The 22,178-nt window shown below is 42.5% G+C and overlaps 1 protein-coding gene across 1 annotated transcript in view; it reads right to left on the bottom strand.

The window, feature by feature from the left end:
* Positions 1 to 237: 237 nt before the first annotated feature.
* INSYN1 (inhibitory synaptic factor 1) overlaps positions 238 to 22,178 on the bottom strand; it is a 45,909-nt gene continuing 23,968 nt past the window's right edge. Inside the window, exon 3 of the mRNA XM_044660259.1 lies at positions 238 to 984. Coding sequence (XP_044516194.1) covers positions 238 to 984 — 747 coding nt within the window. The remainder of the gene's footprint in view (positions 985 to 22,178) is intronic.

The raw sequence follows: 22,178 nt of genomic DNA, 5'->3' as shown, positions 1-22,178 counted from the left end.
GCAGAGGTTTCGCACTGGGAACTTTCCCGATGCTCATGTCACATCCTGCAGGCAACCATCCACTCTGCTCAGAGGTAAGGCCAGCCCTGCCTAGAGGACAAGTTTGGGGAGTTCTTAGAACCTTTTCCTTAGCATTTTTGTTTTTTGTTTTATTATGATTGGATTTGTTTAAATATATATGTGTATCTATTTCCCCTCCTGCCCACCCCACCCCCATGCCCACCCCTTTTGCTCCTCTCAGTTTTTTCCTTTGACTTTCTGCCTGGTTGCTGCATATGGCAGGACAGTCTGGGTGCTTTTGTCCGACACCGTTTGGGTGCTGGTGTTCCGTGTGACCCTGCGGGCCTGCCCTGGCCCTGGGGTGAGTGTAGGGGCATGACTCCCATTCCTGCTCGTGAGGGGAGACCGCCGTGGCTTGCAGGATGCCAGGGGGGGTTTGAGGGGTGCCACGTGGGGCTCTGTCTGGGGAGGGGTTGGGGAGGAGACTCCCCCATCCTCTTCTGTTTCTTCTTCACCCTCTCCTTCCTCATCATCACAGCAGAGGGCATGATAAAGCACCTTGTCACTGAAACGCACCCGCTCTCTGGTGCCCGGGGTCCGATGGGTCTGCCCACTCTTGGGAGGAGCAGTGGGGGGACAAGAGCTGAAGGCCTCCTCACTGGAGGAATCAGGGGTCTCAACACGGGGCCCATTGGGGATAAGCACGCCTCCATTCATTAGCCTGTAGTCAGGGGTGGGAGCCTGTGGGGCCGGCTCAGGGCCCTCGCCTGGGTCTGAGGGGGTCGAGATGTCCAAGAAGGAGCAGAATTCCCAGCTGTCAGAGAGGACGTCTGAAGTCAGGAAATCCAGGTGGGCCAGGTCGAAAGCACCGATCCCGCCACCCTTCTCGCTGCTTGATGAGCTGCTGACTGTGGCCGTCGTCCAATCATCAGGCTCCGGCTCGAAGTCAAAATCTGACGTCAGCTTGTCTATCTGGCTCACCACCTGGACCAGCGTTCAGGAAGAGGAGACACAAGAGAAAATAAGGTGTCAAACACTTTCAGGGTCCTCATCCCTCCAGCCCCTTCCCTTTTCATAGACTTCTAAGATTTAGAGCTGGAAGGAAGCTTTGAGTTCGTCTGGTCTAACCCCTTCATTTTATACAGGATGAAACTGAGGTCCTCAAAAATGAAATGACTTGCCTATGGTCATATATCTAGCTTCCACGCTTGGATTCATTATTGAATCTACTCTACCATAGCTGTCTCAGCATCCTCTCTCTTCTTTCTCGGTCCAATCTTCTGGTGTAGAAGAAAGAATGAGATTTGCAGCCATGGTGGAGTCCTGATTCCAATTGCATGACCAGGGGCAAGCCCTTAGTTTCCTTATCTGTGAAATGGGGATAATGTCAGCTCAACCTGCTACACAGGATGGTTGTGAGGATCGAGTAAGATCATAGATATAGACTTTGCAAACCATAAAATGCTGTCATTAATATTCTCACACAAACCAGAAACCATTAGTATGATGAGACAATGGCAAGGCAGGGGTGGGCCAAGGGAGTCCACAAGGAGGTAGGAGTAGCAATGAGGCATGTATCCTAGGGAAGGGGTTGGGGTGGGAGTGGCGGTAACCATTCTCATTTGCTTTTTTTTTTCCTGGGGAAGAACCAAGGCACAGGGTGAAATGAGAGTGTATAGGGAATGTCTAAAGCCAAAACCCATGCTTGGTTTCTCCCCCTAAATCATATATCTTTGTCCCATTCCCATTCTTGGGTCTTAAAGTATCAACCTTATAAGGCATCTGGGAAGATTCACTAAATAAAAGACTTGACCCTGGGTCCTAAGCCTTGCTCATCCCAATTAGCTTCCTGAGCATTCCAGGTCCTTAGTTGCCCGTGTTCCTGGGGCTTTCTCTTTTACTAAACTTAGACCTGGCCTACAATTTCAGATTCCTGGCCCTTAGCTGGAGACCTCGAACCCCTTGATCTTCCTGGTTCCTAAGCCTTCTTGGTTGACTTGGTTCAGTGATCTGTCAAACCCAGTCCTTGATCACCTTCCTTCTGATGCTGTATCTATACTCCATATCTGGGTGTCTAATTCTGGAATAACCTTCCTCTTCATGTTACCATGGAATAATAGTTAACATTTGTATAGGCCTATTCTAGCTTAGTAAATATGTTTTTATAAATATTATAAATATTGGTTTATCCTCACAAGATCTCTAGGAGGCAGGTGCTATCGTTATCTCCAATTTCCAGATGAGGAAACTGAGATAAACAGAGGCTAAGTGACTTGCTCAGGGTCACACAGCTTGTAAGTCCCTGAGGCTGGAATTGAACTTAGATTTTTCTTACTCCAGTCTAGTGCTCTGTCCACTGTGGTGCCCTCTTGCTGCTGCTTCTGTCTTACGGAGAGCCTAAGGATGTCCTTGGAGTCCTTTATCTTTATATATACATTACCTCTTTTAATCCTCACAACAACCTTGTGAAGTGGGTGTTATTTTTATTCTCGTTTTAGAAATGAGCCTGAGGCACATAGAAATAAAATCTCTGTGTGTGTGTGTAACTGAAAGAAGACACTGCAAATTCACAATTAATGTCTTGAGTCAGGATTAAACCCAGGATTTCCTGACTCTAAAATCCAGCACTATTCATGAAACCACGAGGGTATTCACTCTTTCATGTAGCAGTGATCCATATATACAGTAAGTGTTTAATAAATGTTGATTGAACCGAGTGAGTCCTTTAAAAACCAGCCCAGAAAGATTTTTGGCAGGTCCATTCAAAACAGGCTAAAAGGCAACTAGACTGGAGTGTTATAATTAGAGGAAACAGAAAAGAATGACATGAAATGGATACAGTGTTGTCACAGGAATAGCCATCAACAACAGAAGCCAAAGGGAAAGGGTCTAGGAGGGGAAAAAGTGACACAGAAGGCAAAAAGGATATGATGTTGCAATAAAAGGAGCCAAAGGAAATGTTCCTGAGGAAGAAGCATCAGCCAATCCCAATGGTCTAATTAACTTCTGTCAGTCCTTGGGGCACAGCACCATAGTGTTCAGGAGAATAAAACTGGTCATGGGTGGCAGGGGTGGATTGAAAACCAAAGTGTATATGATGACTTCTTGGCTATGTGCCCTATTAAAGCCTGGAAATATGGCAAAAGAACATCAGATGTGGAATCAGTATACTGAAGAAGTCAAATCCTGGTTCATCATTTATTCCTTGTGTGACCTTGGGCAACTTACCTAACCTCTGATAAAAGAAGAGGCTGGCTTAGATGAACTCCTTTTTATCCTTAACATTAAATGAAAATCTCCTTTTCCCTCCCTCCTCTCTCTTCCTCTCCATCAACTGTATTATTATTTGTTGAGAGAAGCAATAACTCAAATTTGGAAAGCAATAAAACAACAATGATTTCTGTGTTGAGAGTCCCTTGCTAAAAAAATCTCAGAGTATGGCTCGGACAAATACAACAGAAAGAAGGATTCAAAATGGACACAGGCCAGACACTGCCCACCAGGCTGGTCACCAGTGACCAGTAAATTCCCAAAACTGCCCACAAGCTCCCTCTACAATAAGAAACTCAATACATAGAAACGTAAGAGAGGGAAGGAGGCAAGAGAGTTAGGAAAGAGAGAGTTAGACATTCAGACACGAAGATAAATACAAAGGACATCAGAATGACAAAGGATAGAGACTGGGAGAGACACAAAGAAGACGATGAGAAAGAAAATCCAAGAGCTTTCAGTGGAAGGAGGGAAATCCATTTAGTGTTGTTTCCAGGGCTGAAGAGGAGAAGGAGAGGTCAGTTGGAACTCAGCCAATTTCCTTGGTTCCACCTCTGCAGGCAACAGCTAAGCATCTGCCAACAGGGAGCTGTCCACAGTTTTGAAATTAGGGTCAGCCTATATGGAATCATGAAAACCTAAGAAAACTGGTGCCCTAGTCTGAGCGTGTCTAAGCAAACAAATCTTTTATGTGAAAATACTAATTTTATAAAATGAAGACATTTTGGTGTGATTTTTTTTTTGCTTTGCAAAAGTACTCTTCAGTTTATGAAAAGATTTCCCCAAGGCTCCCTCAAATAGCAGCTTTTCTTCTGATTTAAAGTGTTTGTTTATGGATGGATAAAAAACTGACAAGAGAGATTAGGAGCAAGGAGAGTGGAGATATTCTAATACAAAGAATTAGGAATCCTGACTCAGTGGAACTCCACTGGAAATTGAAAGGAAGTCTTTCTGAGACAGGGAAAAGAGAATTTTAAAATTCAATTTTACGTACTCTTTTCTAGTAATACTTCCTTGCTTCATGAAGAGAGACATTCCTGGATTTCTTTAGGGCATTTCCCCAAAGAACACTTTGTCAACATGGTCACCATCAATCATCAATGAACAAAGGTGAAAACTGGGATTAGTTTTACACAGTTGAGAAAACTGAAGTGTAAAAAGGGAAAGAGTCATGCGATAAATATTGGGTTGGTATAGGCTTGAAATTCAAGGGTTAGAGAATTCTGCACTCATTCCTGGGCCATATTAACTCAGTTTGCTAGAACCCTATGCAACATCAGGACACTTCATGGTCTATCCAGACTAGCACTCAGTTTGCATATGCCAATAAATAAGTTTCATTTCCTTCTGAGTTTAATTTCTTCACTAAAGTTCTCATCTGCCTTCTTATCATGGTGGAGAAGTGGTTCTGGGTTCTTAGAGTTTAAGAAAAAGGCACAAATCCTGGCAGAATATCATAGCAGAAAGTGTGTATCTCACCTTAGCCACATTTGTAGGGATTCAGAGCCAGAGGGCCAACCACCAGGAGATAAATTTCTTTTCCAGTCACAGAAATTCATGAAACTCTCTACTTAGGTAAGGGTAATTATCTGCATCAGTGGAAGAAGCACCCACATCAATGAGATCATGGATCTTTGTAAATATTAAATTTAGTATGTTCTTCTGGAGGAGGTGTGCTACAAAGAATCCTGAGCTGGAAAGGCATAGGATGTGGGTTCTGGTTCTTGCTTTTCCACTGATTTGCTGTGTGGACTTTGGCGAATGATTCAACATCCCTAGGTCTCAATTTCCTCATCTATTAAAGAAAGGTATAGTAAAACCCACTCTATTTGTTTTCCAAGAGGGGTGTTGTAAGGATCAAGTGACCTTAGAAGAATGTGTTAATGATGCAGACAGAATCTGGGACACATTTCTATAATGTTTCACTGTTAAAAAGCCTTTTTTACATGCTTTAGTTCATTTCATCATCACCAAAACTCTCTGTGAAGGAGATGGAGAGGGTCTTATCATGTCCTTTTTACAGACAAAGAAACTGAGACCAATAAAGTTAGTTAATGTATGTTAAGTTAAGTGACTTGCCCATACTCAGCGTGGTATTATATGTCAGTACCAGAACTTGAACTCAAGTTTTCTGACCTGGGATCTAATGTTTTCAGTTTTGCCATATCAGTAGTCACCCTGTGCATTTCAGCCAGTATCTATACATCTAGCTTGGATTTAAATTCCCAGAGAGTGGGGATTATATCTATCTGGCTGTATAAAATGTTTCTAAATAGATGTTTCATGATGATGGTTACAAAAAAGCCTGCATATTTCATCCCCTCCATCAAATCAGATTTCCTTGGTCCATCCCAAGAAAATCAGACCCTAGGGCTGTGTTGGTAAAGGTACAGCACATGTGCCCTGGAGGCACAGAGAGGACAGCTCCATTCCCTCTTTCTACCCATGCCTGAGGACAATTTTCATATGCTCCGCCTTTCCACCCAGCAGCCAAGTGAAAGCACTTCCTTCCTCAGCTCTCTGGGGTAATGGGGTGGAGTGGGGAAACTTACAGGCAGCTTGAAGTTGGAGTTTGGGCATAGGATCTCCAAAAGGTTCTGAGCGCTGCCCTTGGGTATGCACTCTACTTTTAATTCTCTTGGGAAAAGCAGTTCTCCACTAGGCTACATTGGAGAGGACAGAGAGAGAGTTCTAGAAGTCAGGGAATTGGGCATTTGAACACAAGGGAATGGGGATGAGGAATCTCTTTCCAAAGGGATCATATGGAGCAGAATTGATACTTAATAATACTGTGAAGTACAAGAAATTTGTTTTAGATTTCTGTATCTTGCCCTTGAGGATATGACATCTTCTTTGTGGTTCCCATTTTTCAACTTCTATAGCCCTAGGACCTTCATGCTTTTCTTTCTCCTCTATCAAACTTGCTTTGAGGTCAGTCAGTAAATTATTAGTGTGACTTCTAGGTAATAAATCTAGAGAGAGAAGGACCTCAGAGGACTTCTAGTCCAAATCTCTTTTTTTACAGATGATGAAACTGAGGCTCAGATTAAGGAAATTGCCAAGGTCACAAGGTACTTAAATATCAGAGTTAGAATTTGAAACTAAGTATTTTGACTTTAGAGCAATTGATCTCTCTATAGTACAATGCTCTCCCTGGGTCATATGCATTCTACATCTGAGGTCTCCTTCGGGAACCAAGCATTTGGTACCCCTTCAAAGGAATTTCTGACATCATCTAGAATTAGAGAAATCCAGAGGTAGACTGTATATCACAGGCCATCTACTCACACTTGTACCTATATAGGAATCCCTTCTATAATTTACTCAAGAAGTAGTCAAGCAGTGCTTATTCGAAGACATCTAGGGAAAAGGAACCTACTGCCTCCTAGGATATAGCTCATTCCACTTTAAAGTATGCAATGCTTTGTGAAATAGCACTGGAGATGGGAAAATTGGCTTTCTTAGAGATCTAACATCACATTGTAGAGGGAGCTGACTATTTTATCTAAGAGTCAGGTTATATACCAATCAATCTCTTTGTACCCCATGCTCCTTGCCCTTTAACTGGCACCCATAAATAATATCACAAGGGGAAAACAAATGGAAAAGCAGAAGGTTGTCAATTTCCCAGTAAGGATCTGGCTGGCCACCCAGCCAACAAGGTATTATTATTATTTATTAATGCAGTGAGCATTTCGCTCCCCAAAGCCAGCTCTTCATACAGAGAGAGAAGGTAACTAGATCAATGAAACAGGTTTCCAAAGAGCTTGGACAAAGCCAGGCTTCAGCAGGCAAGGTGACTACTTAGGTTTAAAAGCCTGTTAGACTTTGCTGATCTCCCATGTGAGAAGACTGGGTTGAGGAGGACAGAAAGTGGAATCGAAAGGTCACATCCCTATTCCAAAACTAATACTGGCTACTTATTGCCTTTGAAATAAAATCTAAACTCTGCCTTTCAAAGGTCCCCTCAATCTGGCACCAACCTATTTTGCCTACTGTGTGAATTTAGGAAATCATTCAGCCATTCTCGGTCTCAGTGTCCTTATCTGAAAAATATGGGAAAGCCAGGTATGGTGGTCATCTAATGTCATAATCCTTGCTACTTTGGAATTTTAGGTTGGAAGATCTTTTAAGCTTGGGAGATCTGAACTGCAGTGGGCTAAACTGATCACATCTGCTCTAGATCAGGCATTAGTATGGTGAGTTTCTGGGAGTAGGGGCCAATGAGTTTCTAATGAGGAGTAACTGGCCTAGGTCAGAAATGTACCAGGTCCAGTTTTCTTTGTTTAAGTGGTCTATGTTGGAACAGAATCAAATGTGCCTTAAAATGTGTTGTAGGATTACTGGATCATATGATTTAGAGCTGAAGGCATCTTCAACATCATCCAACCCTCATCTCATTCAAGCTCTTTATTTTTTCTCTTTTCTTCCCCCTGCACCTCCCTTTTAAAAAAAGAGTGGATTTCCCTATCTCACCAAGGCTAGTAATGCTATTGAGGGCCCAATCTTATTTCTTCCAGTTTTGTAGAGAGGGATAGCCTACCTTCAAAAAGAAAGAAAAGAAAAAGAAAGGAGTTAGATGAGATGGGGTAGAGATGGTGACTAAGGTGCCTCCCTGCTCTAAACCCTCAGAATATAATCATATTCCAGTACTTTGACCCTGTTCCAAAATAGAACCCATAAGCCTGTGGTTACCTCTATTTGACTATGCTAATTCCTATCACCCATACTTTGTTGCTCAGAATTTTCCTTTCTTATTCCATCTGTCTTCCTCTTTCCCCATCTCAATTGTGTGGTCCAGGGCAAATCATTTTCCTCATCCAAGCCCAAATTTCATTTTTAAGATGAGAAAGTTAGTTTAGATTCAATTCAACAAATATTTACTCCAAGTGCATACTGTATACAAATTGTCACTTCCCTCAAGAAGCATACATTTTGCCAGGGAAATGCATGTGCACAAATAAATAAGATCGTGTTTTAATGGGGGAGGGGGTGGGGATCTGTAACAAACTAAGGTGATTAGGGATTAGGAAGGCTTCGTGTAGGGGGTGGCACATGAGCAAAGCCTTGAAGAAAGCTACAGATGCTAAGAGGGAGAGGGGAGGAGAGAGTGAATTCTAGGCATGTGGCCCAGTCTGTGGGAAGGTGTGGAATACTGTGTTTGGGGAACAGCTAGTTTGCCTGGATTGTGAAGAGCCGGAAGAGAAGTAATGTGAATAAGTCTGGAAAAGCAGGTTGGAGCCAGACTGTGGAGGGTTTTAAATGTTAGGCTAAAGAGTTCATATTTTTTGCTAGGGGTAATAGGTAGCCACAGCAGATTTGTAATTAGGCATGTCCTTGTCTGCTGGCCTCTAAGGTCCTTTCCAGCTTGAACTATCTAGGAATTCTATCCTTCATAACCCATGTCAGATCCAACCTCATGTATTTTTCTGATGACTTCTGGCATTTTCACTCTTCCTTTTCTTGGATTTCCTTTAGAGTCTCAATCTCAAACATTCACTCATTTATTTTATCATATGTGTGAGCCCTGTCTTCTCAATGAGATTTGGAGCTCTTTCAGGGCAGGCCTAGGTCTTTCTTTCCTGTCTCTATCACAACACAGCTTAGCATAGGACGGCTGGACACAAGAAACCTTCAATAAATATTCATTGTTTTCTGGAAAGATCTGGGGCCATAAGAAGTATGCAATTTATGCTGTATTTGGGGCTGGAGGGCAGTAGGAAAGGGAGCCTTCATCAGCTAAGCTAAGGATGCTTCCAAGTAGGGGTGGGATTTTAGGAGTTTCTCTATAGCCTGAGCTCCCACATATATTCAGCCCACTTTCTTGAATAGGGTTTAGAGTATTAGTAGAGGATTTTTTTGGTGGGAGATGGGAGGGGAGTGGCTATAATAATATTCTAAAGATCATTCAATCATTCAAGAAGGGATAGTCCAAAGTGTTCCAAGAAGTCACATCCATGAATATCTGGCAAATAACCCCTTTCTCATCATCCCCAGGCTCCATTTATCAGTTTTATAAAAGAGGAGGGGAATTAGAGGACAATGGGGGCCATCTAACTAAAGCAAAGGCATTAAGAAGCAGTGAGATAGAAGCCTGAGCTTTAGTAGGCCAGGAGGTAGAGGTCCACAGGGCCTGACACTGTTGACAACTTGGGGACAAGTGAACAAGCTTTTCCCCATTTTCCAGCCCTAGTTAAATCAAAAGATCAATGTATAGATCCAAATGAGATCTCACTGATGATATCTGAGCCAATAATTCAGAACTTGGTGGAATGAAAGCTCTTCTTCCAAGGAAAAATCAGTTACAGAGGAAGCCCTTAAGCAGAGTCAAGTGTAGAGGACCTAGACCCAGGCTGGACTCGGGGGAGGGGTTGTGGTGGATGGAGGGGAATTGCCTTAATCTTCAACCTGTCACCTGCCCCTTGCTACCCAAATGCCACTATTCTCTTCCATAATACATACCCCAGCTTCAGAATTTTCAATGGCTCCCCATTGCTTTGTGATCAAACTCCTCAGTCATTCTGGCGGTTGAGGCTCTGCATAACCTGACCTGATCCAACTTTTCATTTCCCATTGTTTCCCACCATTTAGCCCAGGCAGTTGTGTCTCCTCACTGGCCTTACACTGTGCTGGGGTGCTGGGTCTTGGCTGAGAAGCCCTTGATCACCTGGATCCCCAGTTGCCAAAGTCAGCTTCAAACACATCTGTAGAGGATTAAGCAGGAAGGGGAGGCTGTGGCCACTACTTGGATACAAAGAGACTGTTGAGCCACTGTGATTTCTACCTAGATTCAGGGTTTTAGGCCCTCTATTTCTAAGCTATGAGGGCATTTCCCCCTGAGGAGAGAAGACAAAGCTAATGGCCTCTTTCCTCTAACACCCACCCCTTGCAAAGCCACTATTACCCCATGGGAATGGAACCAGAAAAGGGAGGATGTCCACTCCATGGCAGGGCAACAGACAAATGAACATACAGAATCTACCTGGGAAGTTTCCATCCAGTGGTTTTTCCCAGCTTTCCTCCCAGAATAAGTCAAGGTAGTTTGTGGTTTGGTGCTTTCTTTTGTTCTCTGGGTAGTTATCTTAGTCATCAGGAAACTTGGGCAATTTGTTGGGAAGGAGTCAGGAGAAGCAGTGTGGGTGAAGATGGAGGGTTGCATCTGGAGTCAGAGGACCTGGGTTGCAATTTCAGTTCTTCCTCACTTAATTGGTTGTGTGAATGCAGACAAAGCATTTAACCATTCTAGGTCTCAGTGTTATCACTTACAGAATGAATGGGTTGGCCTAACTGATCTCCTATGTCCCTTCCAGCTTTAAATCTATGGTCATATAACTCTCTGGCTCATCCTCACCAAACACAGCTGGTATCTCACAGACATTGTGCTGCACTGGCACAGCTACCCTAACAAATGATATTGGTTTCCATGGCCAATGGGAAATGAACCAAGGTCTATGGGAAGGCCCCCTTGGCAGGCCCACATTTCATGAAATGATAGGATCACCAATTTCGAGTTGAAAAGAGTCTTAGAGGTCCTTTAATTCAAGCCCTTTGTTTTCCAGATGATGACACTGAGGCCCAGGGTAAGTTGACTGTCTTCTGGCCTTTTCTATGTCCATTGACTCATTCTTTCTGCCCCTGGGCTAGAGCTCCTGGATCATCATGTGCTGCAGGTCTGGATCTTAGTGGACTTGGGAGACTAAGAGAACTTCTGGACATGATACTAGCAAAAGAACAGCAGAATCAACTATAGAATCATATGCTAATCATGGTATGGACACCTTTTGGTCTTGACAGATCCCTTTGGACACCAAACCCTACAGTCCTGTGTTGGGGAATATGCTGCCTTCCTGACATTATCCTGCCTCTTCCAACGTCCATCTTCTTGGAGGTCAAATTGCTGATCCAGCCAATCCCAATCATAAACTGAGACTAGAAGCAGATCCAGTCCTGCTCCTTTTCCTGAAACTAGTGAAACTACTACTCTACCCATGTGGTCACTAGCAAATATCCCCACTTACCTGATGATCTCAATCAAGGCGGATGCATTATTCTCTCAATATCTATTTAGAAATAGTATAAGACTGGTCCTGGGTATCTCCATTATAGGTTACCTATACATCCTGATAGGGTTTGAAACTATATTCTCTAGGAGTTCGTTGAGAAAAATGACTACAAGGGGATCAATTACCTACCTACTCTATTGGAGGAGCCCCTATACTGTTCAAAACAAAAGTGGGTGCTTATACCTTTCCAACAACTATTCTGCTCTGATTCCCATCCTGAAAAAAGAACTTGTATCTACCATTATTCATCTTGGGCCAACTAATTCATGCTAAACTTCTCCTGTGGAAAGCCTGCTACTTGATAAGGACTTGGGAATGAGATGAATGGAAGGTGGCCTTCCAGATTAGCTTTGGCTAAATACAAATATATCAGCATGCTGTTCAGGCTATGTAATATCCTCATCCTCTTCCAGAGCTATATGGACCTTGCTTCTTAAGATCTGCTATACTGTGGGGAAGTGATGTATTTTGAAAACATATTAATTTATTTAAAAACATGCTTCTGGGAGTACCTACATGGCTCCATGTGATCCTTAAAGACTTACATTGGCATAGACTATTATCCAAGTTGGATTGATGCCATTTGGAAAAGATGGCAATGGATTTCATGGGGCACTAGAAGGTCTCAAGTCAGAAAATAGAGCTTTCAGAATTAGAGGCGGTCTTGCAATGAAGATTCTTAGTACTGGCAAGGCATTGCAATGGTTGCTAGGATTTGTGCTTTGTCTTTACTGCTATTGTTTCTGAGGGTCCTTACTGATGGGACTATTGATGTATCTACTAAAACCTAGCCCATTCTGCACATGAATAAGGATAGTAATTAAACCCCACAGGTGGTCATTCAGCTTTTGTTTGAAGACTCTCATTGAGGAGGAAATCACTAGATCATAAGGCAATTTACTTAATTATTGTGGAGCTTTCATTTTTCCTTACACCAAGTCTAAATTGTCCAGATGGCAACTTCCACCCATTGTTTCCTGTTTTTCCCCTCTTGATCAGGCAGAATATGTCCAATCCCTCTTCCACTAAAAAGTCCTTTAAATACTTAAGGACATATATCATGCCAGTCAGTCAACACACCTTTATTAAGCACTTATTTTGTGTCTTAGCACTGTGCTAAGAACTAGAGATTCGAAGAAAGGCTAAAAAACCAGTACCTTATTTTGTGGAGCTCACAATCTGGGGAGACAACATGCAAACAACTGTGTACTTCACAAGATATATACAGAATAAATTGGAGACAATCAACTGAGGGAAGACACCTAGATGAAGAGGGATCAGGAATGGCTTATTTGATTTTAGCTGGGATTTGGAGAAAATCAAAGAAGCTAGGAGATGGAGACTGAGGAAGAAAATTCTAGACACGAGGAGCATCCAGTGAAAATGCCTGCAGTCAAGTAATGGAGTGTCTTCCAGACTTATCTTCGCTAGTTACTTCAGCCTTTCCTTGTGTGGCCTAAACTTGAGTCACATCATCATTCTGGTTGCCCTCCTTTGGAAACTCTTCAGCTTATCAATGTCACTTCTAAAATGTGGCTCACAGAACTGAATGAAAGACTCCAGATGTGGTCTGACTGGGGTAGAAAACAGTGGAACGAGATCACCTCCCTTTCCTCTGTATGTTATGCCTCACATAATTCAACCTGTGATTGCATTTGCTTTCTTGGCTGCCATATCACACCAGGGACTCATATTGATTTTTAAAGTCCATTAAAACCTCTAGATCTTTTTCAGAGTAACTGCTATCTAGTCATCCCTCTTTCACCTTCTACTTGCAAAGGTGATTCTTTGAATTGAAATGCTTGACTTTACATTTCTTCTTGGTAAACTTCATTTTATTAGGTTTGGCTTTGTTTACCCATTTGATCTTGATTTTTTTTTATTCCAATGTGTTAGCTAGTCCTGCAAAATTTGCTTTAGCTGAAAATTGACAAACATAACATCTATGGCTTGTTACAATTCCATGATAAAAATGTTAAGCAGAATAGAATTGAGCACAGCTGCCTGGGGCTCTTCAATGGAGCTCTCCTTCCAAGCTGACATTGAACAATTAATGACTACCTTTTGGGTCTTGCCATTTAACTGGTTCTGAATTCATGTAACTACATTTTCATCTAGCTTGCATCCTGCCATCTCAACCAGAAGAAATTTATAAAATGTGTAGCTAAAATTAGGGAAACCATATCTATGGCATTCTTTTCATCTACCAATCTAGTAACCCTGATAAAAAAGGAAATGGGGTTAGTCTGGCACAACTCGTTCTTGCTGAGGTCATGCTGGTTTTTTGTGTTCACTGCTTCTTTTTCTAGATGTTCACTAAACATTCATTTTATGATGAGTTCTATAATTTTGCCAGGAATCAAAGTCAAGTTCACTGGTTTATAGTTTGCAGATTCAATTCTCTTTCTTTATTTTTATTTTTTTAAATTGGGACATTTGCCCTTCTCCAATCTTGCGGCACCTCTCCAATTCTCTGTGATCTTTCTAAAGATCACTGACAATGGCTCAGCAGCCCCATCTGTCAGTTCTTTGAGTACCTAAGGAAGTTGTTCACCTGAGCCAGGTGACCTGAACTCATCAAGGGCAGCCAAGTGCTCTCTTATATCTCCTTATTTATCTTGGGTATCAACTTTCTAGTGCCCAGTTTTTGTTCTGTCCTTTTCAGTCCAAAGAGCTTTCTCCTTGGCAGAGAAAATAAAAGCAAGATAAAAATTGAGCAAGCTGCCCCTTTTCTTCATCATCCATTATCATCAGCCCATCCACGCAGCACGGCTGTCCTATTTCTTTTATGACACTCCTCCTACCACCCTCCATTATGGTTTATAAAGGTCTTTTTTCTTATCCTTAGCTTTCTTCAAAAGTCTTGGTTTGTTCTTACTTTTAGCATACCTGATGATATTATTACATGCCGTATCTTCTATTTTTAAAAATTCATCCTCTGTAAACTGTCTTGTTTCTATCTTCTGAACATTTAAAACAAAATAGAAATTGACAGGCTGGTGAGGTCCCTGTGCATCCATATTTCAGACAACTTCTTATTTTTCCTCCTCATTAGAATAATTTGATATTAAATCCTCAGGATCCAAACCTTTAAAACTTCCCTTCTTTCTTGAGTAAAGTTCTCTTCGAAATACTGAGAGGCATTTCACAGGGCACAGAAGCCTACGGTCACTTTCAGCAAATTCATATGGTGACCCTAGTGTTGATTTACTTAGACTCTTCCCTGATGGATATTTCTGGTGGAAACTGAGACCTGGCACAACAGATTGGTCCTCTTTGAAGTTGTTTCTAGATCCAGTCCATCATGGTCCTCTACCTACTTCTTGAGTAAATTAGCACAACTGGGGAAGATTTATCCCATCTAATAGTGAGTGACCATCCTTTGTAGTCAAGGCTGTCACACACACACACACACACACACACACACACACACACACACACACACACTCTCCCAGGATATTTCCAAACTGCCTGGAAGCTGGATAATAGATTGATCAGCTAATTCCTTTTTAAATATTGTTTATATTTTTTATATTTCCTGCATCCTAGGGTGTGGCACCCTATGGACCAACTTTTTGTCTTGTGAATCAGCATAACTTTTTTTTTTCTCTGATCAGTCACCAACATGGCCATTCCCATCTCTGAGAAACTTTGCAGCTTCTCTCCTCAACCTGGAATGCCTATGCTTGGCTCAGCAGCGGCAAGGTCAGAACACTAACACCCAGGGTCGGCTGAAAGCTAATCAATCCCTCAAACTCAACAGGGAATTGGTTTCCACTGGGTTCATGCACATGTATTCCTACCCCCAAGAGATTCTTCCTGGGAAGTACTCCACCTAGGTCATGACTGTTCAGCTGCCACACATGACAGAGTTTTCAAGCCCCTGAGCACATAAGGAATAATGTTAGTTGCTAATGTAAGACTTATGAAATACCTTCTTGTGGGAAATAATTTGGGCTACTGCAAACCCTTTCCATACTGCAGTAGCCATTGGCAGCAATTATAACTGGATTTTATCAAGGACTTAATACTGTCCCAAGGCCAAGACACCATATTAGAAATGGTCAATGTGCTGACAAAGATGGCTCTTCTTATTCCTTGAAATAGTCTGCTGACTTCCAAGCCTTGCCTTTTCATCCTGGATATAATTCAGCTCTTTAGTTTTCTGCTTTATTATATCTCAGATTGTGGTTCTTGGTTCATACTTTATTTTTGGTCTTGACTACGCCTAGCAGTTAAAATTCACTTTTCTGTTACATGATCCCCCCCACACATTTGCATCAATTATTTCCTGAAAGGAGTACCTACTATGTGACATCACACAGGACCTACTAGACTTAGTACTGCTCCCGGCTGAAACTCGCTAATCCATTAGTAAAGACTCCTTTCCCACAGATGGTGAGTTTCATCTCTGATCATTCCTCACACCAAATGGTCCCTGCAATGGGAAAGGTGGAGGCTATCCTCCAGGATGGAAAACTTCAAAACCTCTCCTCTAGATGACCAGTTATGTAAAAGCAGGCAGTGGAGACTGTCCATGAACACTGAGTGACTTTAAAGATCATGATTTCAAAATCTCATGATCATCTGCCTACATGAGGAAACTCTTTTTTAACCCTTACCTTCTGACCTGGTAAAAAATCTACGACATAAGGGCAGGGGGCTAGGCAAACAGTGAGGAATTTCTATAGTTGGCCTTCCGGTTACAGATCTATGCTCTTATGAACTTCATAGAAATGGATGACTCTGCCGTGACCTGAATACCAAGAGCCAGAGCTTTTCTCTTGTGATGATTAGTGGGCAGGAAGAACTTTCCATCAAGATATCTCTGTATTCCCAGAGGCCCTGGGGTTGTCTATTGTACCTTATAGACAGAGAAGGCTATGAACCCAATGATAGAATCAAAGTCCATATTTGGAATCTAGTCAAAACATTTTTTAACATCATCCCCAGCAAACCAAAAGCCCTTGGAGGCGGGATGGTGTCAGAGCTGGCTCACAGCATCTCTCCGATGTCCTAAGTAGAAGGGAGAGGGGTGTAGCCATGTCTCCTTATTTAAATGCTGCCTGATTCTCAAACTGTCCATTTTGGGGGGTTGTGACTCTTTGGATCTGTTCTACTTTATACCTGTTTCAGGTTACTTCTTAGAAATTCAAATCGATGTCTACATCTTTTTCTTATAGCTTTGTCCTGACTACTTTCAGCTGTATGTGGACTGCTTAGATTCAAAATATCTTAATATCTCTAAAGTGTGGTGTCTTGATCTTCTAATTTCCTGCACCAAAATCTATTCTATTGATTCCTTCACCCATTCAGCTGCTTCACCAGACTCTAGTGTAGATAAAGAAGCCTATGGGATTGCTGGTCTCTTATAGCCTCATTGAGACAGCTGGTTGGCATAGTGGATAGGGAGCTGGATTTGGAGTCAGGGGTTTAAACCTTGCCTTAGATACTTCTCAGCTGTGTGAAATCACTTTGCTTTTCTCAGCCTCAGTTTTATTACCTGTAAAATGGGAATAATAATAGCACTTACTTTCCAGGGTTGTTGGGAACATCGAATAAGAAAACATATTGGGGGGCAGCTGGGTGGCTCAGTGGATTGAGAGCCAGACCTAGAGATGGGAGGTCCTAGGTTCAAATACGGCCTTAGACACTTCCTAGCTGTGTGACCCTGGGCAAGTCACTTAACTCCCACTGCCTAGCCCTTACCACTCTTTTGCCTTGGGGCCAATATACAGTATTGACTCCAAGATGGAAGGTAAGGTTTTTTTTTTTAAAGAAAACATATGGAGTAACATGAAAACTTTAAAATATTATATAAATGCTGGTTATTTATTATTATTATTATTACTGTCAGGCCACATGGGAATTGCCCTATAATGCCAGGAACCCCTTTGGTGTGGGACAGGACACTGACCTGAAATGTTCTCCTCCAAAACCAGTTGCAGCTAGAAAAATATTACCTATCATTCATAATAGAGGCAGCTAGATTGTGCAGTAGATGGGGCACCAGACCTGGTGTGAGGAAGAGGTCTCTTCCTGAGGTCAAATCCAGCCTCAGACACTTCCTAGCTGTGTAGCCCTGGGCAAGTCCCTTAACCCTGCTTGCCTCAGTTTCCTCATCTGTAGAATAAGCTAGAGAAGGAAATATTTCCAGGATATATTTTCAAGAAAACCCCAAATGGGATTGCGAAGAGTCTAAGTGACAAGGACTGAACCACAACAATCCCTCATAATTCACTTTTACCTCTCAGGATCTCAGTTTCCCCATATGTAAAATGAGGGAGTTGGACCAGATATCCTTTAAGTTCTCCTTTATCTCTGAATCAATGATTCTATGACAGATCTGGAAGGTAACTTAGAGGTTAGCTAGTCCAACCTCTTCATCTTCCTGAGGTCCAGAAGGAAGTCCAGGAACTCCCCTGAGGTCAGACAGATAGTAAATGGCACATATGGGATTCAAAGAATTTCAGAGTTGGAAGAGACAGCAGAAGTCAGCTTGTCCAACCTGTGCCAGAACAAGGATTCTCTTCACTCCATACTTCATAACTGGTTGCATGGAAGACCTTTACTGATGGGGAGAACAATGAACAGTCCATTCACTTCTGGAAATGTTCCTCAGGGCACCCTCCACCCCTCACTTCTATCTTTTTCTTTTATCAGGGGAATCACATTATAAACTCTCACCCCTCTTCCTCAAGACAGCTACCACATCCCCCCTAATTCTCCTCTTTTCTAAATGGCATTTAAAACAAGCTTATGGCCTAATCTTCAAGTTGTTTTTTTCCTCATAGCTTTTGCTCATTTCTGACTATGCTCCAGTTGGTCAATATCTTAAAAAAAAAATTCTTGCCTTCTGCCTTAGTATCAATTCTAAGACAGAGGGGCAAGGGCTAGGCAATTGGGGTTAAATGACTTGCCCAGGGTCACACAGCTAGGAAGTGTCTGAGGCCAGATTTGAACCCAGGACCTCCTGATTCCAGAGTTGCTATCTGGCTGTCCCTGTTAATATCTTTCCTAAAGTATGGCACCCAGACCTGGGCACATTGTTTTACACTTGTTCTGAGCAGTGGATCCCTGACTTTAAATTTAGAATCCTTTCCCCTACATTATACATTGGAACAGATCAGGGGTTCTCAACCTCAGGTCTGTGAAATTTTTTTTTAATCCTTACTTTCTGCCTTAGAATCCATACTGCGTAATGGTTCCAAGGCAGAAGAGTGGTAAGGGCTAGGCAATAGAGGTTAAGTGACTTGCCCAGGGTCATATAGCTAGGAAGTGTCTGAGGTCAGATTTGAACCCAGGACTTCCCATTTCTAGGCCTGACTCTCGATCTATGGAGCCACCCAGCTGCTCCTATCTGTGAATTTACAATTATTTTTTAAACCCTTATCTTCCATCCTGCCTCCAGGTCTGGCTCTCTATCCACTGAGCCATCTCACTTCCCCCATGAACTTGTTTAAAAAATATTTCGGTGACACATGACAAAACCAGTGGAAATGTGCGTTGGCCATGGGTGGGGGGAGTGAAGGGGGTGAAGGGGAAAGTAGGAGCATGAATCATGTAGCCATGTTAAAAATGAATATTAATAAATGTTTAAATTAAAAAAATATTTTGGTAACAATATTTCAATATAATTAGGCTCCTTAATAATCCTACATAGTTTATTTAATGCATTTAAAATTATTATTCAGAGAAGGCTTCACTAGGCTGAAAAGGTTAAGAATTTCTGGTCTTGTTGCTTCCTAAGGTTCTTTCCGGCTCTAACATTCTATATTTCTGTTAGTATAAGTCTGAGAAGGTGTGTGTGTGTGTGTGTGTGTGTGTGTGTGTGTGTGTGTGTGTGTGTAAGGATGGCTTACACTCCGTGATGATGTCAGTGTGAATGTGAGAGTCTATGTACTTGTGAGTGGGTGTGGGGTGTGGGTAAAGATGTCTGCCTCATTCTCAGAGCTGCCTGCATGAATGTAAGAGGCTCTGAAGGTTCTGGCTTCTTCCTCCTCCTCCCACACCCAAATCCTCATCCATGTTGTCTCCTCCATACGTGCATGTGTGTGAGGGAGAGTTTTTATTTTTGCCTTCTTATTCCCAGAGTTTAGTACAGTGAGTGGCACATAGTAGGCATTTAAACCTTACTTTCTGACCCTCGTGCATTTGATTTTATGCATTTAAATATATTACTCTAGGAAGGGGTCTATAGGTTTCACCAGACTTGCTACCCAAAGGGGTTGTCACCCCAAAAGATTCCAAGTCCCTGTCATAGAGAATTGCCTCAATTTACTTTTTTGAACTCTGCCCACCTGGGTGCAGTGGTACTGCAGACTCCTGGATGGATCTACAGTGGGACATGACATCCAAAAATGCTAAGAAGTTCTTTGTTACTGTTGTTCAGTTATGTCTGACTCTTCATGACCTCATTTGGGGGTTTTCTTGGCAAAGGATCTTGGAGTGGTTTGCCATTTCCTTTTCTAGTCCATTTTACAGATGAGAAAATGGAGGCAAACAGAGTTAAGTGACTTAGCCAGGGCCACCCCTCTAGTAAGTAAGTGTCTGAGGCCAGATTTGAACTTAGGAGGATGAATCTTCCTAATTCTCTGCCTGGTGCTCTCTATGTACTATGGTGCTGCCTAGCTGCCTACTAATTTGCATATAGTGTGTCCAGAAAGAAGTGGTAGCCTTTGTGGACTCTGCCCTGGTCAGACATCATCTGGAGGATGGGGCTCTGTTCTGGGCACCCTGCTTTGGAAGAACATTGACAAATTGGGACCTGGTCAGAAGACAAGGAGACCGGATGGAGATCATGTCCCACAGGTACTGGTTGAAGAAAATGGGGATGTCGAGCCTGGGGAAGAGAATACTTAGTGGGAAGGGGGAGGCAATAGTTGCCATCAAAGATTCAAAGGGTTATGAGGAAAAGGGATTTGAATTCTTCTATTTAACTTCAGAAGGCAGAACTTGAACCAATGGATAGAAGTGAGAAGGAGTAAGATTTTGACTTCCCATAAGAAAAAAACTCCTAAACAATCAGAGCCACCAGAGGGTGAAAAGACTGCTTCTAGAAGCAAAGCTACAGGATCACTTGTTGGGACTTTGGAGAGGTGAACCCTTTTAGGTATGAGTTAGATGAAATGGTCTCTCAAGTTTCTTTTAGCTCTGAAATTCTATGGCCCTGCTCTCTCCATTTCTTTCACCAATTCCTGGGTTACTTCCCTGAAATATCCATCTGTTTTTTTTCACCCATTTATATTCCTTACATCTGCCATACTCTCTGCCCTGGGCTGACATGCTCATCAGTGGGATCAGGTCAGTAGCTTCCTGAGCTTCTATGGCTATTATCTTTTCTTTAAAAACCTTTGCCTTCTTTCTTAGAATCAATACCAAGTATTGGTTCCAAGGCAGAAGAGCCGCATAGGGCTAGGCAACTGGGCTCAAGTGACTTGCCCAGGGTCATACAGTTTTAAAGTGTCTGAGGCCAGGTTAGAACTTAGGACCTCCTGACTCTTGGACATGCTCTCTACCCACTGAGCCATCTAGTTGCCCCTGTCTATTATCTTTTTTGAAACCCTTACTTTCCATCTTAGAATCAATATTGGGCATTGGTTCCAAGGCAGAAGAGCAGTAAGGGCTAAGCAATGGGGAGTAAGGACCCACCCAAAATCACACAGCTAGATAGTATCTGAGACCAGATTTGAACCAAGGACCTGCCATCTCTTGACCTGGCTCTCAATCCACTGAGCCACCTAGCTGGGCCTGTCCATTATCTTTTTTTTTTAAATTTTAAACCCTTAACTTCTGTGTATTGACTTATAGGTGGAAGAGTGGTAAGGGTAGGCAATGGGGGTCAAGTGACTTGCCCAGGGTCACACAGCTGGGAAGTGTCTGAGGCCGGATTTGAACCTAGGACCTCCCATCTCTAGGCCTGGCTCTCAATCCACTGAGCTACCCAGCTGCCCCTGTCCATTATCTTTTGAGAGGTACTTCTGGGTACTTTGGTTCTCATGAGCCTTCTTCTAAACAGTAATGCCATTCATGACTTGAAATTCTGAAGCCTGGGCTGACACTGTGATTGTCAAAAATCCATTTACCCTCTCTGGGTATTAGTAAACTAGTTAGCCTCTGAGGTTCTTTGTAGTTCCAAGTCTTATGATTCTAGTCATAACTAGACTTAGTTTAAAGTCCTATCATATTCTCAGATCTGAATCCTATGGTCATCCTTTCTTTCTAGTGATGAGACAAGAAGTACAACAGTTGGTCTTAGGTAGCCCATCTGGTCTCATGTAACATCACATATAGTCTTGCATAGCCCAGTCTGGCTCATTCTAGGAAGCTCATTGAAAATCAGTTTTGCTGGAGCAAAGTTAGTCTAGATTCAAACCCTAGCCTTACCCGTTAGCTCTTCCTGTTCTAGAAATAGGTGTATGGTGAAAAGAATCAGGGAGTAGCAGCTATAACTTCAATTAGAAAGAATACTGATTTTGGTACCCAGAAGATCTGGGTTCAGATCCTGCTTCTACTGATGACCACATGTATGACCTGAGTTCGCTTTTCTGGGATGTACAAAACCAGGGAGTGGGCTAACTGACATCTAACATCCCATACAGCTTGGAGAACTACAAAACCATTGTTATTCTGGAGTTTAGGCCTTTGTAGAGGGTATGACAAAGGATGGCCAAAACCTGGGTTGGGAACTAGAGGTTGTAAAATAATTTGTGATCCTAGGAGAAGATATCTCTGGTCATTCCCTTTGAGTTTTCCAAAAGAAACTAGTACCGAACTCCATTTTATTAGGACAATCCAGTTCTTCCTTCCTTCCTTCCTTCCTTCCTTCCTTCCTTCCTTCCTTCC

The sequence above is a fragment of the Gracilinanus agilis genome, chromosome 2 (assembly GCF_016433145.1).
Source record: "Gracilinanus agilis isolate LMUSP501 chromosome 2, AgileGrace, whole genome shotgun sequence".
NCBI classification, from domain to species: Eukaryota; Metazoa; Chordata; class Mammalia; order Didelphimorphia; family Didelphidae; genus Gracilinanus; species Gracilinanus agilis.
This window is presented reverse-complemented; position numbering and strand designations above follow the sequence as displayed.